General features: G+C 45.4%; 1 protein-coding gene across 3 annotated transcripts in view; it reads right to left on the bottom strand.

Moving 5' to 3' along the window:
* Positions 1-13,973, bottom strand: part of LOC137344837 (extended synaptotagmin-2-like) — a 191,333-nt gene extending 177,360 nt beyond the window's left edge. For all 3 annotated transcript variants that reach the window (XM_068008032.1, XM_068008038.1, XM_068008047.1), the window contains exon 1: positions 13,430-13,973. In XM_068008032.1, the coding sequence (XP_067864133.1) occupies positions 13,430-13,810 (381 nt within the window). In that variant the 5' untranslated portion in view covers positions 13,811-13,973. The remainder of the gene's footprint in view (positions 1-13,429) is intronic.
* Between the last annotated feature and the right edge of the window lie 3,396 nt (positions 13,974-17,369).

The raw sequence follows: 17,369 nt of genomic DNA, 5'->3' as shown, positions 1-17,369 counted from the left end.
TGGGGGGTCAGCAGTTGGAGACACTACAATCAACCTTACGGGGTGGCCCGAGGTTGTGGGGGGCGAAGGAGAGAGAGATTCAACTATGGTCTCTGGCTTCTATCCAGTAATTCCTGCCGCAAGTGTGTCCATGGCTGGAGGTTGGATGACGATAAGATCATGCTTGGCGACCACCCCCCCATAGTTGAAAAACATGCTTATATTCATAGGTTCACATGTGATGAATCGTCACGTGGGTAAGGTCTGCTGGTGCCATTAGAACCATACTGCATTAAGAGTCAATGTCTTCAGGAAGAGCACGGGACAAAACTGGAACAAAAACATTTGCACACTTAATCCATATGTAATGTTTGAAATCCTTGGGCAGTGCCAACTGTAATATTACCCACTATTCACACGACATATATATAGCAATACAGTACATACAACACTGATCCATGCATGTTCCTAGTTGGTACACTTGAAACCTTTTACGTCTGGCCCACAGCACAAATTGAACATTAATATTGGACAATCAAGTGAGACAGCAGACCAGTGGATTGAGATTCCTTGTGTACCTGGTCATAATCAGAGGACAAAAACAAAAAAAGAGCACAAGTCAATTTCTAGCCAATTATACGGGGGCTTTGGAACAGGTCACTTGCGGAATTGTGCTTGAGAGGATAACTTTTCAAAATAAAACGTGTTAGTATCAGATAGAATTAGATAGCATTTACAGCACAGAAACAGGTCTTTCGGCCCAACTGGTCTATACCAGTGTTTATCCTCCACACAAGCCTCCTCCCATCTTACTTCATCTCACCCCATCAGCATAATCTTCTATTCCTTTCTCCCTTATGTACTTATCCAGCTTCCCCTTAAATGCATCGATGCTGTTCATCTCAGCCACCCCATGAGATAGTGCATTCCACATTCTCACCACTCTCCAGTAAAAAACTTCATCCAGAATTGCTTACTGGATTTATTAGTGACTATTTTATATTTATAGCCCCTAGTTTTGGACTCCCACAAGTGGAACATCTTCTCTACATCTATCCTATTAAAGGTTTTTTAAATTATGAAAGTATTTATCAGGTCTCAGTCTTCTCTTTTCTAGAGAAAAGAGCCCCAGCCCTTTAGCCTTTCCTGATGGTTGTACCTCAGTTCTTGTATCATCCTTGGAAATCCTTTTTGCACTTCCAGTGCTTCTACATCTTTTCTGTAATATGGAGACCGGAACTATGCACTGTATTCAAGTGTGGTCAAGTGTGGTCAAGTTTAACATAACTTCTTTGCTTTTCAATTCTATCCCTCTAGAAATGAACCCGTGCTTGATTGGCATCAGGTCAAACATGGGCAAGGAAACCTCTTGCTGATTACCACCTACCGTCCTCCCTCAGCTGATGAATCAGTCCTCCTCCATGTTAAACACCACTTGGAGGAAGCACTGAGGGTAACAAGGGCACAGAATGTACTCTGGGTGGGGGATTTCAACATCCATCACCAAGAGTGGCTCTGTATCACCACTACTGACCGAGCCCTGAAGGACATAGCTACCAGACTGGGCCTGCAGCAGGTGGTGAGCGAAACAACACGAGGGAAAAACCTACTTGACCTCGTCCTCACCAATCTACCGGTCGCAGATGCATCTGTCCATGATAGTATTGGTAGGAGTGTTGCGTTGTGTGGCACTATCACCGTGCTAAACGGGATAGATTCAGAACAGATCAAGCAGCTCAAAACTGGGCATCCATGAGGTGCTGTGGGCCACCAGCAGCAACAGAATTGTATTCCAGCACAATCTGTAACCTCATGGCCTGGCATATTCCTCACTCTACCATTACCAACAAGCCAGGGGATCAACCCTGGTTCAATGAGGAGTGCAGAAGAGCATGCCAGGAGCAGAACCTAAAAACGAGGTGCCAACCTGGTGAAGCTACAACTCAGGACTACATGCATGCTAAACAGTGAAAGCAACATGCTATAGACAGAGCTAAGCAATTCCACAACCAATGGATCAGATCAAAGCTCTGCAGTCCTGCCACATTCAGTCGTTAATGGCGGTGGACAATTAAACAACTAACGGGAGGAGGAAGCTCTGTAAACATCCCCACCCTCAATGATGGCGGAGTCCAGCACGTGAGTGAAAAAGACAAGGCTGAAGTGTTTGCAACCATCTTCAGCCAGAAGTGCCGAGTGGATGATCCATCTCTACCTCCTCCCAATACCCCCACCATCACAGAAGCCAGTCTTCAGCCAATTCGATTAACTCCATGTGATATCAAGAAACGGCTGAGTGCACTGGATACAGCAAAGGCTATGGGCCCCGACAGCATCCCGACTGTAGCGCTGAAGACTTGTGGTCCCGAACTAGCTGCGCCTCTAGCCAAACTGTTCCAGTACAGCTACAACACTGGCATCTATCTGACAATATGGAAAATTGCCCAGGTATGTCCTGTCCACAAAAAGCAGGACAAATCCAATCCGGTCAATTACCGCCCCATCAGTCTACTCTCAATCAACAGCAAAGTGATGGAAGGTGTCGTCAACAGTGCTATCAAGCGGCACTTACTCACCAATAGCTTGCTCACCGATGCTCAGTTTGGGTTCCGCCAGGACCACTCGGCTCCAGACCTCATTACAGCCTTGGTCCAAACATGGACAAAAGAGCTGAATTCCAGAGGTGAGGTGAGAGTGACTGCCCTTGACATCAAGGCAGCATTTGACCAACTGTGGCACCAAGGAGCCCTAGTAAAATTGAAGTCAATGGGAATCAGGGGGAAAACTCTCCAGTGGTTGGAGTCATACCTAGCACAAAGGAAGATGGTAGCGGTTGTTGGAGGCCAATCATTTCAGCTCGAGGACACTGCAGCAGGAGTTCCTCAGGGCAGTGTCCTCGGCCCAACCATCTTCAGCTGCTTCATCAATGACCTTCCCTCCATCATAAGGTCAGAAATGGGGATGTTCACTGATGATTGCACAGTGTTCAGTTCCATTCACAACCCCTCAGGTAATGAAGTAGTCCGTGCCCGCATGCAACAAGACCTGGACAACATCCAGGCTTGGGCTCATAAGTGGCAAGTGACATTTGTGCCAGACAAGTGCCAGGCAATGACCATCTCCAACAAGAGAGAGTCTAATCACATCCCCTTGACATTCAACGGCATTACCATTGCCAAATCCCCCACCATCAACATACTGGGCGTCACCATTGACCAGAAACTTAACTGGACCAGCCATATAAATACTGTGGCTACAAGAGCAGGTCAGAGGCTGGGTATTCTGCAGCGAGTGACTCACCTCCTGACTCCCCAAAGCCTTGCCACCATCTACAAGGCACAAGTCAGGAGTGTGATGGAATACTCTCCACTTGCCTGGATGAGTGCAGCTCCAACAATACTCAAGAAGCTCAACACCATCCAGGACAAAGCAGCCCGCTTGATTGGCATCCCATCCACCACCCTAAACATTCACTCCCTTCACCACCGGTGCACTGTGGCTGCAGTGTGTACCATCCACAGGATGCACTGCAGCAACTCGCCAAGGCTTCTTCGACAGCACCTCCCAAACCCGTGACCTCTACCACCTAGAAGGACAAGAGCAGCAGGCACATGGGAACAACACCACCTGCACGTTCCCCTCCAAGTCACACACCATCCCGACTTGGAAATATATCACCGTTCCTTCATTGTCGCTGGGTCAAAATCCTGGAACTCCCTTCCTAACAGCACTGTGGGAGAACCTTCACCACATGGACTGTCGCGATTGAAGAAGGCAGCTCACCACCACCTTCTCAAGGGCAATTAGGGATGGGCAATAAATGCCGGCCTCACCAGCGACGCCCACATCCCATGAACGAATAATAAAAAAATAATTTGCCTTTTGTATGGCCTTAATAACCTGCGTCACTACTTTTAGTGATTTTGTATCTGTACCCCTAGATCCCTTTGCTCGTCTATCCCGTTTAGACTCTTATTATTCAAACAGTATGTGGCCGCCTTATTCCTCCTACCAAAATGCACAGTCTCACTTATCTATATCGAAACTCATTTTCCATTTACATGCCCATTCTGCAAGTTTGTTAATGTCTTCTATTTTGTTGCAGTCTTCCTCAGTATTAACTAAATCCCCAATGGGGTGTCATATTAGTAAGGAGCTCACAAGGATTTAGTGATTAGAGCGGAAATGAGGAAAAATTTTTTCACCCAGAGGGTGGAGGAGGTCTGGAACTCACTGCTCGAGAGGGTGGTCGAGGCAAAAACCCTCAACTCATTTTTTAAAAAAAGTGTGAATGCGCACCTGAAGAGCCGTGACCTGCAGGGCTACGGACCAAATTTGGGAAAGTGGGATTAGGCTGGGTGGCTCGTTTCTCAGCCAGCGCGGACACGATGGGCCGAATGGCCTCCTTCTGTGCTGTAAATGTTCTATGATTTTATGTTTCTACAACTGGTTCAAAGAATTCAAGTTCTTAAATCTGGATTATTTGAAAACTCATTTATTCAAGTGGTCCTATCTGAATGGCTTTGAAAGTGGATTGTCCAAATTCTCATAATATTTAATATAAACAGTTGTAAACAATTTTACAACACCAAGTTATAGTCCAACAATTTTATTTGAAATTCACAAGCTTTAGGAGGCTTCCTCCTTCCTCAGGTGAATGTTGTGGACAACATTCACCTGAGGAAGGAGGAAGCCTCCGAAAGCTTGTGAATTTCAAATAAAATTGTTGGACTATAACTTGGTGTTGTAAAATTGTTTACAACTGTCAACCCCAGTCCATCATCGGCATCTCCACATCATAATATAAACAGCACACAGGACCTGATGAACAAGGGAATTGCACACAGAGAAGATTATGTTCCACCCTACACCAAGCTGACACAGCCAATCTAAACCGTTCTGCCCCCACCAAACAAGTACGACAAATCATATAGCTGTACAGTTACTCTGTGTGACCTTCCCAGGCACTGCATTGCATCTGACCTGCTCAAAACCGCACAAAAGTCAAAGCCTATTTCAGAGCAGTTTACATCAATTATACCGTCGGATTGTATCCCACGCAAGATTGGACTTGCACAAACATATTGCAGTAGACGTCACAACAACATAAGATGCACAAACTTGAGTATTTCATTATGTGTTTTCTTGGGACTTTCACTTCACTATGGAAGATCAGTTGCTTTATTGTTACATAATAGGGCACCTGCTAATGGATTCAGTTTGCCCATGGACCAAACTGGTACTTCTGGACAATGTCATTAAAAAAAGCTTCTATTTTGGTGGGCTCATAGGACAGAGTCTAAAATAATCCTGCTGAACGAACAGTGTTGTGTTCTGTGAGGTGCTGTTTTTGGCTCTGGCCTGATACTACTCTAGCAGACAGCTGCAACAAATTCTCTGATCCAATCCCTGTGACGAAAGCTAAAGATCTCAAGGAAGTGCATTCTCTTTCCGAAAATAATCCAGAGAACAGTTTGCTTTATTTTCCAAGAAATTGTACAATCTCTTTTCCCACTAAATTATAATTAAATCTAATGTGAGCTGCATCCATTGCCATATGGTTGGAACACAGAAGAGATGAGTGGCTCACTCTTCAGCGCTGAAGTGTATGTCAATAGTATGAAAAGCCAATGTTTGATTGATCATAAAAATAATTTAATTATATTTAGTTAAATCAGAATATAAATCCAAAATATTTTTTTAATAAAAGCTGGCCGTTAAAATAAGATATCTCAATGATCTCCGTTGGCTACGAGGACCCTACGTGAAAACAATTTGGATCGTCCCAACGCAGCTCCTTAGAGGCATGGGCCAACAGCACAAAAACTATCCTAATTTAGCATTAATTTGTAGTCTCACTCAGAATGGCTGATGTGGGAAATGGAAAAAATGTCACTGGTGCACTAGGGAGTGCTCTTCTGAGGCTGGTGCTGAGGCACGAGGCTTGGGCACACTATATCTTGGCTGTGCTGTGCCTGATGTGGAAATACTTGCTCCAGCAAACAGTTGCCCTAAGATCCCTCACATTGAGCACAAAACACTGAAGCAGACAGGAAATGAAAGGAAATGTCCAGTTAATTAAAATTCTGTAACTGCTTCAATATTTTTCAAAACAATTTGGGCAATTAATTTTCTTTGGAGGTTCCCACTTATTTCCAACGCACTGTTTAAAACTAATGCATTATATTGAAGACAGCTGTCTGTATAACCGATATACATGTTCTGGACCTCCTGTAATAAGAGATCCACATGCATCAGTCATTCAGACAGTTGTCTGCAGAGAAGCAAACAACATGCTCTCTAGAAATTTGGACAGTGCAGTTAGTTAGTTATTATGTAACTACGCAGCTAACTGTAGGCCTGCTCTAAAGTTGCTTTTATATCTGGTTTAGCAGGCTGCGACTGCTCCCAGCTCCCAAAATGTGGGTCTCACGTATTTGGGTACGCCCACTTTTTTTTTTAATAAGTTAGGTTGTCCCAGGGGCCAGCCTTAATGAATCCAGCAAGTTTACTATGGGGTTGCCACCAGGATTGTAAGACCCAAATGTCAAAGCCAAAGCCTAACAATCCCAGCCAGTCAGTGGTTCATAGTAGTGACCAAATATTATGTTTCAAAGCACTGTTAAAGAGCCCTCCCCCGATCACCCTCTGGTTTTCAGAGTAACTCAGCTGAAAACCACAGAATATACACTATGGGTGTATCAGCAAACATTAAAAATGTAAGCACATCATATGGCAGCAATTTCTAACACAAATGGAATGACAAGGAGCCCTGCAGAGTGCAAGAACCAGACATTCGTACTGGTCTATTGGTGATACCACATGGTAGTATTTTATCCAGTGCTGGTCATAAAGAGACACTGCAAAAACATCCCCATATGGGATACTCCCAGTTAAACTGAAGGCATAAAGATCAACAAGGAAAATTGCTACAAAGAACAACCTTCTGCGAAGTAGCCTGGAACATTATGTTACGCAAAGCTGCAGTTGAACTAATTTTATCTGAAAATGTTTTATTTCAAAGCTCCCCCAACTGCTCGGTCAGCTTAACCGATGAGCAGTGGAGCCATATAAACCAGGAAGATCCAAGATTTAATTGCCAGTCTGTTTTGAATTTGCAATCTTATCCATGGTTGTGGTGGGGGCGCTACAACCGGCACCAGCTCCCTGGGTTAGCCAGCAGAAAATCAGCTAGGATTTCTGTTCCTGAACACTGTGCAGAGACCCCTGTTGGAAGTGTGGGCACTGGGTAAGAGTAGGATTGGGCTCAGCTATGATGCCATCTCCACAGTTGAATAGCCTGCCAAGACTCAAATAGTGCCCACTTATACAAAGTAACGGAAAGTAATTGGCACTCAAAGAACAGATGCAGCAATGAAACAATACTTTCAGAAGGATGAAAACTGCCAAGGAAGAGTAATTATAGGATACTGTAATCCTCTCCCTTGCACGTTACATAATAAATCATGAACTGTTTTAAATGTTACAACTCTCATGGCAAGTAAGAAAACTGGATCAAGTGCGTAGTCAAATCTTACTTTATTTGGAAATTTGCTGCACTTCCTGAACCCAAAATTGCATTTTACTACAATTCCTTTTGTTACTTCGGAGAAGTAGTGGAACAATAACAGATCATCTTCAAAGAATGCAGTGAACTTCAATTTACCCAACTGCCCGAAATCTTTGGGCTCCATTCTCACCCATCAGGGAACCTGAGCTTTTTTCCCCCAGAAACTTAGTTCCTATGCAGTTCTTGTGCTTCGCAACTTCGGCATGGAGATTCTAGGGCTTCCAGGACAGATTATTTTTGAGTAATTGAATACAAAACAAATCTGCAAGGCAGTTGCAGCCCTGCAGGCTTCTGCTTCGAGACATGTTCCTTACAATCACTCGAGGACAGGATGGCTTGCCAAATGTCATGTCTTTTGTACAGTAGTTGGCATAACAATGTGCAGCTGGAGTCAAAGGACAAAAGTCTCACGGCACTGATCTTGGTTCTTGGGAGCACAAAGACTTGGAAAAATTGTTTTGATGTACTAGCAGTCAAGTTTAACGGTTTTCCACAATGTACTGCATTCTCCAGCAATCCTGCCTCTGCCAGTGGTGTTTACCTCTGCTTTTGAGTGATCAGACAACCTAAACATAACTCCATTAATTTATTTCTAAATAATTGAAGGTGCTAAAGAAAATGTATAAAGTTTGGTTACTGTCATTCCATCCATGTATTTTTTTGGATTGATGCAGAATGTTGGAGTGCAATTTGTCAGCTTGTGTTTATTGTAAAAACACAGAGATCCAGTTTGAACATCAGGAACCCTCGATGTACTGATCAGGTCATAAACAGAAACTTCTGTTTCCAAACTAATTGTTTCCCAATGTTCTGTCCCAATTCACACAAAACAGCAAATTGTAACTTGCGTTCACACACTGGAAATGTCAATCGTGAAGTGAGAAGCAGAACTGACACACTGTTGCTTTGTGTGAGCAATAGGCCGTGATATTTACGGGGAGGGTGCAGGGGAGGCAGAAAAAGGCTGAAGAACCCGGCAAGGCCGGGGATGCGGAGGTCTTGCCAAACTTAACGGCAGGACCTAATCATTTTTTTGATTAGTTTCCCTGCCCAGCAGCCAGCCAAAGTGACAACCTGCCCAGCGGCCAGGAGAGAAAACCAGCAACTGGGGGGCCCCTGGGGACGGTCCACGGCAAACAGGAGGGGGTGGTACGGTGGTGGGTGGGTGGGGGGAGGAGAAGAAAAGAAAAATATCAGACATCGCGCCTTGGGTGGGGAGAAATCAGACATCGTGGCTTGGGAGGTTTCCTTGTGGGGGGTGGGGGAGAACACTCCTGCTCCTCCTGCCCCACAAGGAGTGATATAAAAGGCACTTACCATGTAGAGCCGGCAGCTCCCGTCTCCCTTTCACTGCCGGATTTCCAACCCCTGGGAAACCTGCGCAGCAGCAGTGAATTTTAAATCGGGCTCCCAATTGCACTTTGGGGAGCCTGATTTAAATATGTTAATGAGGTGTCCCACCTCTCCACGGTGGGACACACTGACACCACGATATCCGCCACCGTAAAAACAGCAATGGGCATGTGCGCAATGGGTTAGGGTCACGTTTCATGCATTTGACGGTTTAACAGCCCCCCAACCCTCTCCTGACAATCGTGGGGGGTTTAATAGAGGCCAGAGTGTCAATTTGCAGGTGGCTGGAAATGCAGTGCTCCTCAGCATGCCCAAATTCGAAACAGCAGCTGCACTGGGGAACATACACTACACTAGTCATTTTTTAATAAAATTGTAATCCTGCCAAACATATATAATCAACGATTCTATTACAACAATACAAATTAATAAAGTTCTTTAATTTTTTAAAAAATCTCATTAGTCCCTTCCAAATGGTTGGTCTTGCATCTGTGTCCGGTGACAAATCATGACATTCCATGGCAGTATCAGGAATAAGGGCCACATTCAACAATCTTGTCATCAGGTACTCAAAACTGATCAAACTCAACATCACAGAAATTGCCAAAAATCTTCTTGGCGCTTTATAAAAGAGCAGTCGGTGGCTTTTATAGAACTACAAAAAAAGTGAGATTTAAAATGCTTCCAATGTAACCATTCAAGGTCTGCAGCTGCAATTATAACCCATCTATCAAAGTAACACAATCTATTATAGCTTGCACATTTACAGCATTGACAGAATATGCGAACTGCAAGTGGATTATTTTCACACACACTCCTGGTCTCAATCCTGACAGAGTACTTAGGTAATTTATAATTAAAACATAATTTATCTACAAATTAATCACAACAGATAGATTTACAATAGGCGAAAATTGAGCTTGCAATATTCAGTACTTAGGTGAACCAAATCTAAACAATGCTGTTGCTCTTAATGCAATGGATACTTTTCATAGACAGTCACGTGGCTTGTATCAACAATTATTAATCCTTGGAAGACTAAACTAACATTTGTGCCCAAAGTAATGGCACAAAAAACCAAACAATTTTGCAATACCCAGGTGATGGCATATTACTTGAAAATGTAGAGGTTTAATTATGAGTTGCAATTTTCTATGTGTCATTTTGTATATTTCTGCTCTGTTTAAAGAAATACACTTCAAGTGTTTATAAGCCTTATTTTAAAAATTAAACATTGCAAATGGCAAAAATCCATTTTAACATAATTTTTAAAAGAATAATTTTGAATATTGTTACTATTGCATTAAAAACCATGTAATCGACTGTTTGTGATCCAAATACATACGGTACTAACATCTGCTCCGGGTGACTATACATGGTCCAGACCTGCAAGTGAATGATGCAATGCAGCAGTATCTCTGTACACCTCGCAAAGTGTTATTTTAGATCCATAAATCTCCAAAATGTGTGACAGATGTAAAAAGTAACATTTGTATACATTAAAATCCACGACAGAAAATGGCATGCCCCTAAAGGTATAGAGGCATCATTGTCACCCAGATTTACATTGTACTTCACACAGTTCATTTTTAACACTGTCACCAAAGGAGTTTTTTTTTTAAAAGTTAGAAATGTTTATGTAATATTAAAACAAGTCAGTCCAGTTGTTTTAACATACTTCATTCCTATTACGGATTTTCACATCTCAATTTCTTCAATCATTTTCAGTTTAGTGTTCTACTAGAATCTTACCATTATAGAATGATACAACACAGGAGGCCATTCGGCTCATCATGCCTATGCCAGCTCTTTGAAAAAGCTATCCCATTAGTCCCATTCCCCTGTCCTTTCCCCCACGTCCTGCAAATGTTTCCCTTCAAGTATTTATCCAATTCCCATTTGCAAGTTATTATTGAATCTGCTTCCACCACCCTTTCAGGCAGTGCATTCAGATCATTACAACTCGCTGCGGAAAAAAATTTCTCCACATCTCATCTCAGGTTCTTTTGCCAATTACCTTAAATCCGGTTACCGACCCTTCTGCCATTGGCAAGTTTCTCCTTATTTACTCCAGAAAAACCTTTTATGATTTTGAACACGTCTATTAACTCTCCCCTTAACCATCTCTGCTCTAAGGAGGACAGCCCCAGCTTCTCTTGTCTTTCCACATCCCTGGTACTATTCTAGTAAATCTCTTCTGCACTCTCTCTAACCCCTTGACGCTCTTCCTAAAATGTGATGGCCAGACTGTTTACTGTTTACTACATTTCCCAGTTTCCTGTCATCTGCAAACTTTGAAATTATGCTCTTTTTACCCAAGTTCAGGTCTTTAATATATATCAAAAAGAGCAGTGGATCAAATACCAACCCCTGGGGGGCTCGCCACTGTATACTTCCCTCCAGTCTGAAAAACAACCGGTCACCAATACTCTCTGCTTTCTGTCCCTTAGCCAATTTCGTATCCATGCTACCCCTTTATTCCCATGGACTTCAATTTTGCTAATAAGTTTATTATGTGGTACTTTATCTAATGATAAAGTAGTAGTGTTCTGTAACACTACTACAGCTAGGAGTTGTGTAACTATGAAGACCTGCAAAACAGATACTGCAGTAAGTCTGCATTCACTCCAAGCCAAATAAACTTTACAAGTCCTAAATTATGGTACTTCCGCCATAAATGTATTTATCACAAATATTACTACCACTGATTTCTCACACGCGTGTCCAAATTCCAGTAGTGGATAAGCAAAAATTTCCTCCAACTAAATATTGGGAAAACTGAAGCCATTGACTTCAGTCCCCACCATAACTCGATACCCTAGTCACCGCCTCCATCCCTCTCCCTGACCAGTGTCTGAGGCTGAACCAGACCGTTCACAAGCTACCTTAACAAGATGAGCTTCCGACTACATATCCTCTCCATCACCAAGACCGCCTCCAACTCCGTAAATCGCCTGTCTCCACCGCTATCGCTGAAGTCCTCATCTATGCCACTGTTACCTCTAGACTTGACTATTCCAATGCTCTCCTGGCCAGCCTCCCATCTTCCACCATCCATAAACTTAAGCTCATCCAAAACTCTGCTGCCCGTATCCTAACTCGCACCAGGTCCCATTCACCCATCACCCCTGTGCTCGCTGACCTACATTGGCTCCAGTCCGGGAACACCTTGATTTTAAAATTCTCATCCTTGTTTTCAAATTCCTCCATGGACTCGCCCCTCCCTATCTCTGTAGCCTACTCCAGCCCTACAACCCTCCGAGTTCTCTGCGCTCCTCCAATTCTGGCCTCTTGCGCATCCCCGATTTTAATGCTTCACCATTGGTGACTGTGCCTTCAGCTGTCTAGGCCCTAGGCTCTGGAACTGCCTCCCTAAACCTCTCCTTCTCTTTACCCCTCTCTCTTCCTTTAAGACACTCCTTAAAACCTACCTCTTTGACCAAGCTTTTGGTAACCTGTCCTAATATCTCCTTATGTAATTCGGTTTCAAATTTTGTTTGTTAACAGCGCCTTGGAACGTTTTACTACGTTAAGGACACTATATAAATGTAAGTTGTTATTATCACAACTACATAATGGTATCACAGGGCAACACTCCACCCATGTTCCCTTCCCTTCACCACCCCCCCCCCCCCCCCCCAAGCAGAAGAATTCTCTCCAACAGCACTGTCTTGGAGGGGGTTCAAAACCAGTAAAATGAAAACACTGGCTCCACTCCAAGCTCTCACTCCACAGGTGTTTGTCTTGGGGATGGGTCATGAAAGGTGAAGGATAAGAAAAACAAAACGGTTAAGAACTTTTCACACGTCCTCACAACATTACTGTGCGCCTAGCGGCCAGGAGGCACCCTACCAGCGAAGCAAAATACTCAAGATAATGATACCCAGCACCCCCAGGAGGCAACTTCAGAGAGATACACAATCTGCCAAGAAACTGTCAAAAGCACAACTGCAACTCGCACGATCAAGGATCGTGTGTGCTCGGATATTCGTTTACAAAACATCAATGTGAAGTGCCGAGGGCAGCGCATTACTTGAGAGAATCCCAAATACGGTACTCCTGCTAAAAACAAAATCCGGTATTCCTTGACGCGAAGTTTGTGGAGGTAGCCGGATTTACCAGTAATACAATAAACCAGGACAACAGCTATCACACAATGGCAGACCTATACTATCAGCGTTACGGAAACAGCCTCTGGTCGCTTGCACTACTTGGTCATGGCCAGTCCACGTTATTGTAACATAATTAACACAGTAACATAACTTAAAAGACAACTCACTTAAAAAACAGGATTGAACCTACGAGATGTAAACCTGATTTATGAGCTCCACAAGTACAATGAACTTTTAAACAGATTATATTCGGACTACATCCCCAATTTAAAAAGGGGAGTGAAAACATGTTTGTTTGGGTGAAGTGTTTAGTACGGCTGTGGCAAAGCTCAGCACTTTGTGGTGATCTTTGAAGCGACAAATAAAAGAAAACCGGGGACAGTAAAGAATTCTACAACAGGCGGGCTATACACACCCACGCCGGGAGGTCGGAGCTCCGGATGTTTTCCCTGAGGGTTTTCTCTTCGTGCTCCAGGAATGCCAGCGCCCTAAACAGACGGGACCGCTTGTTGCCCCGGTTCCTCCGCCACCAGAAGAAGACGAGCAGCCCGATCAGGACCCAGCTGAAGCTCAGCCCCAGGTAGCCCAGCACGTACACCGGGAAAATGATGACAAAAGTCTTGGAGAACTGCAGCAGGATGCCGGCCACGTCCACGCTGATCATCTGCGGCGGCGGCGGCGGCGGCGGTTGCTGCTCCGTCTCTCCTTCCTCGGCCAGGCTGGCTTTCCGCCGCCTCCACCTCGCCTCCTCCTCCTCATCCGCCGAGCTCGCCTCTGCGGCCTTTCGGTCGCTCATCTCCGCCCGCGTCTGATCCGATCCGGCCTTCTCTCCTTATTGAATGTCGATCGGTTGACAGCCTCCGTGCCTCTGAGAACCGGGCCCCGTCTCCTGCCTGAGCCGCTGTCGTGCTCCTTCTGTCACCCAGCCCGGCTCTCGCTCCCTCTCCCACCCACCCACACACACAAACCGCACCGCACCGCGCCGCCCCGGCCCTCCCCCTCGGTTACCGCTCACTGCAGCTGCTTGTGGTCCTGAGCGCCCGCCCCTTCCACCACACCCCATCCAGCCTCCCAACGCCGCCGCCGCCACGCACGCACGCCTGCGTCTGACGCCATTCTCCCCATGACGTCACGCTTCCCTGTACCCGTCTGACGTATTGCCTTCCCTCTGACGTCACAGGCCCTGGGCGGGGTTAAAGTGGACCCTTGGACCATTTTAGGCCCCCCCCCCCCCTTTCATAAGAAGGGGGAGGGAGGGGGGGTTTAGGGTGTGTTTATGTGCAAAAAGCCAAAGAAAACCAAGATGTGGAGATGCCGGTGATGGACTGGGGTGGACAAATGTAAGGAGTCTTACAACACCAGGTTATAGCCCAACAGCTTTATTTGAAATCACAAGCTTTCGGAGCTTTCCTCCTTCGTCAGGTGAGTGTCGAATTAAGATTTTATTATTCCTGTCCAGGATGCACTCCAGCCCCCTGCGGTGCCCACCGGTCGCGGAAAGCCTCAAGCGTACCGGCAGACACCGCGTGCTCCCATCTCCAGGGCCACCCGGGCGCGGAGAATTCCACGGAAGGGAGGCAGACAGTCCGAGCGACCGCCCCCACGGGCCACGCCCAACCTGGACCTGTGGATGGCCACCTTGGACAGGCCCTGGAGCAGGCCCACGAGGACGTCCACCGACCTGCGCGCCCCCCTCCTCACCGGGCGGCCAAAGATCAGGAGCGTGGGACTGAAGTGCAGCCAGAACTTGAGGAGCAGCCCCCCCCCAAATAATCAAACAGGGGCTGCAGCCTCCCACACCCAGTGAACAAATGAAAAACGGACTCGTCCAGGCCGCAGAAACTGCAGGCGGCCTGGGAGTCCGTGAAATGGCGTAACCGCCTATTGGACACGACTGCTCCGTGCAACACTCTCCACCCCAGATCCCCAATGGCAGACCATTGTCTTTTAAGCCCTAGGTTTTTAAAATTGGGGTCTGTAGACCCCTAAGGTGATCCACAGCAGGGGCAGGGAGGGGGCGAGGGGGAGCAATAGGAGCACTGGGTCATCGAATTTCTGTTTAGAATTAAGCAGATCATAAGGACAGTGTCTTGAGAATTTTGTGTTCTCTTCTGTATTTATTGAACTTTATTTAGCATCTTCCACATCGCAGAGCTGGATTAAGTATTTTTGGGGTCCTGGGCACCATTAGGATTTGGGGCCACTCCCCCATCCATCCATTAAACCACAAACGTCTAGTAAATTGCATAAAGAAATAGGTCGTAGAATGTTTACGCCTTTGCTTTTAAGGTTCCTCATAGCTGAACAAATAAATTTGTTGTAACTTGTGAACTGCAACGGCAAGCGTAGGTATTTATATTGTAATAAATCAGGTGGAGGCCACATATTTCGCAGGGACCACTAGGCACAGGGCCCCGTAGGCTTGTGTGTCAATCTGCCCCTGTCCCCAGGACATCCCAAAGCCAATTAACTACTTTTGAACTGTAGTCACTGTTTTTTACCAGGCAAATGCAGCAATAGGGATTAAAGAGGAACTTCTTTACCCAGAGAGTGGTTAGAAAGTGGAATTCGCTACCTCAAGGAATAGTTAAGGTGAATAGCAGAGGTGCATTTAAGGGAAAGCCAGATAAACATGAGGGAGAAAGGAATGGAAGGTTAATGTGATAGAATTAGATGAGAGGGGTGGGAGGAGGCTCATATAGAGCATAAACACCGGCATGGATCAGCTGTACTGAATGGCCTCTTTCTGTGCTGTAAAATCTATGTAATTCTGTGTAATTTCTGCTTAGCAAGGTCCCACAAATAGCAATAAAATGATTAGCCAGTTAATCTGTAATAGTAACACATTTTTTGTATATCTGTATATACAAGTCTTGTGTCCACAGGTGTCCATCAGACCTCAGAGTGTCATGCTTGAAAGTATACATCATACTAGCACCTGGTTGCTTCAAACATTGATTCCAGAAAACATTGACAAATCACAATTGAACAAGTATGGACCACAGCGATCAAATGGACCAAGCAGGAACAAAAACTAGCAATCAAGAAGCTGAAGAACTACCAATCCTGAATTGGCAGTTAGCAAATAGCTATCACCAGCAAGGAGCAGAAGGGAAACAAATGAAATTGCTCCAAATACTTTTTGATTTTTTTTGTTACTGCCGTCTTATTTTCTCACTAAGCTGTGCAAAGAGTACTAAATATGAGGTGGGGGAGGTGGGGTTTACTTGGCAGATTCTTACTGTAACTCTGGTGGATGTCTGGAAGTACAGCCAGAAACTCTGCCAGGGCCCAGTTAGGCCGGGACCTGGACTTAAATGGGAGTTTCCAGTTGCCTTGTTTGATAGAGAAACCTTCACCCACCCGAAACAAGGCTAGTGATATGAAAGAGGCGGGGCTGCAGGTAGGGCTCCCTATTCACTCATGCGGATCCCACCAGGGCATCCAGGCCAGGGAGGCGACCTGAACCCCCGAAGACTTTTAAAAATTCGGGCCTCTTGTTAAGGGAGCTAAAGGGGCAGCAAACCATTTCTCAGGGGAGAGTGGAGGCCCAGTCACCTTCCTTTTGGATAGTAGCCAGGTGTCAAAGTTTCAAGCAGCATGGGGCTAATGGGCACCAAAGATGCGCCCATACTGGCCTGGGCACCTGCTGACCCCATACAAATGAGGTTCCCTCCCACTGAGTCCACATACTCCGGGGGAAGGGGTAAGTGCTAAAGGGCACCTGTGGGCACAATTCTGGCATAACTGCTGGGATTCACAGCAGAAGGATTTTTGGGTCCGTAAAATGATTAAATTTACCTATAGTTTTAGATTTTGTTTGTTTGACAGCATTTTCTTTCAGAGGTCAGTTCCTCTCTGAATATACCAGCGTCACTTTGTATAAATACTCAATGGACCAAACGCCAGAAATGCATCAGTGTCATGTTCTGGAAGCCAACTGCACTATAACTCCTAGAATGCAGCTCAAAGCAGTGATACTTATGAATCCAATGAACAACATCAGTTTGGAGCTGGATGGGATGCAAAACGCACGGGGTTTTCCTTTGGTTGACAGCAAGACTAGCTAGACTTACTGATCCCGAATGCCTGCAAGGCCAGCAGCGCATTCCTGGTATAAGTCAGCTAGGAATCCAGCATTCCTATCGGGAAATTTCCTAAAACCTGGGTACACTGGGTCCCACCCCAGAATGCCAATTTGCATTGGGGCTAATTTGGGTTGAAACTTCTGACTGCCCCAAGCAAGGTCCCTGAGATCAGAGGGACTGAGGCCAGGGCCAGGGATGGCAGGTAGGGAATTCCCATGAATATCCAGAAGATGATAAAGATGGGGCGAAGGAAGTGGGGGATGCACA

Source organism: Heptranchias perlo, chromosome 2, assembly GCF_035084215.1.
Source record: "Heptranchias perlo isolate sHepPer1 chromosome 2, sHepPer1.hap1, whole genome shotgun sequence".
Classification (NCBI taxonomy): domain Eukaryota; kingdom Metazoa; phylum Chordata; class Chondrichthyes; order Hexanchiformes; family Hexanchidae; genus Heptranchias; species Heptranchias perlo.
Note: the sequence above shows the minus strand (reverse complement) of the source record. Positions and strands in the feature narration are given on the sequence as shown.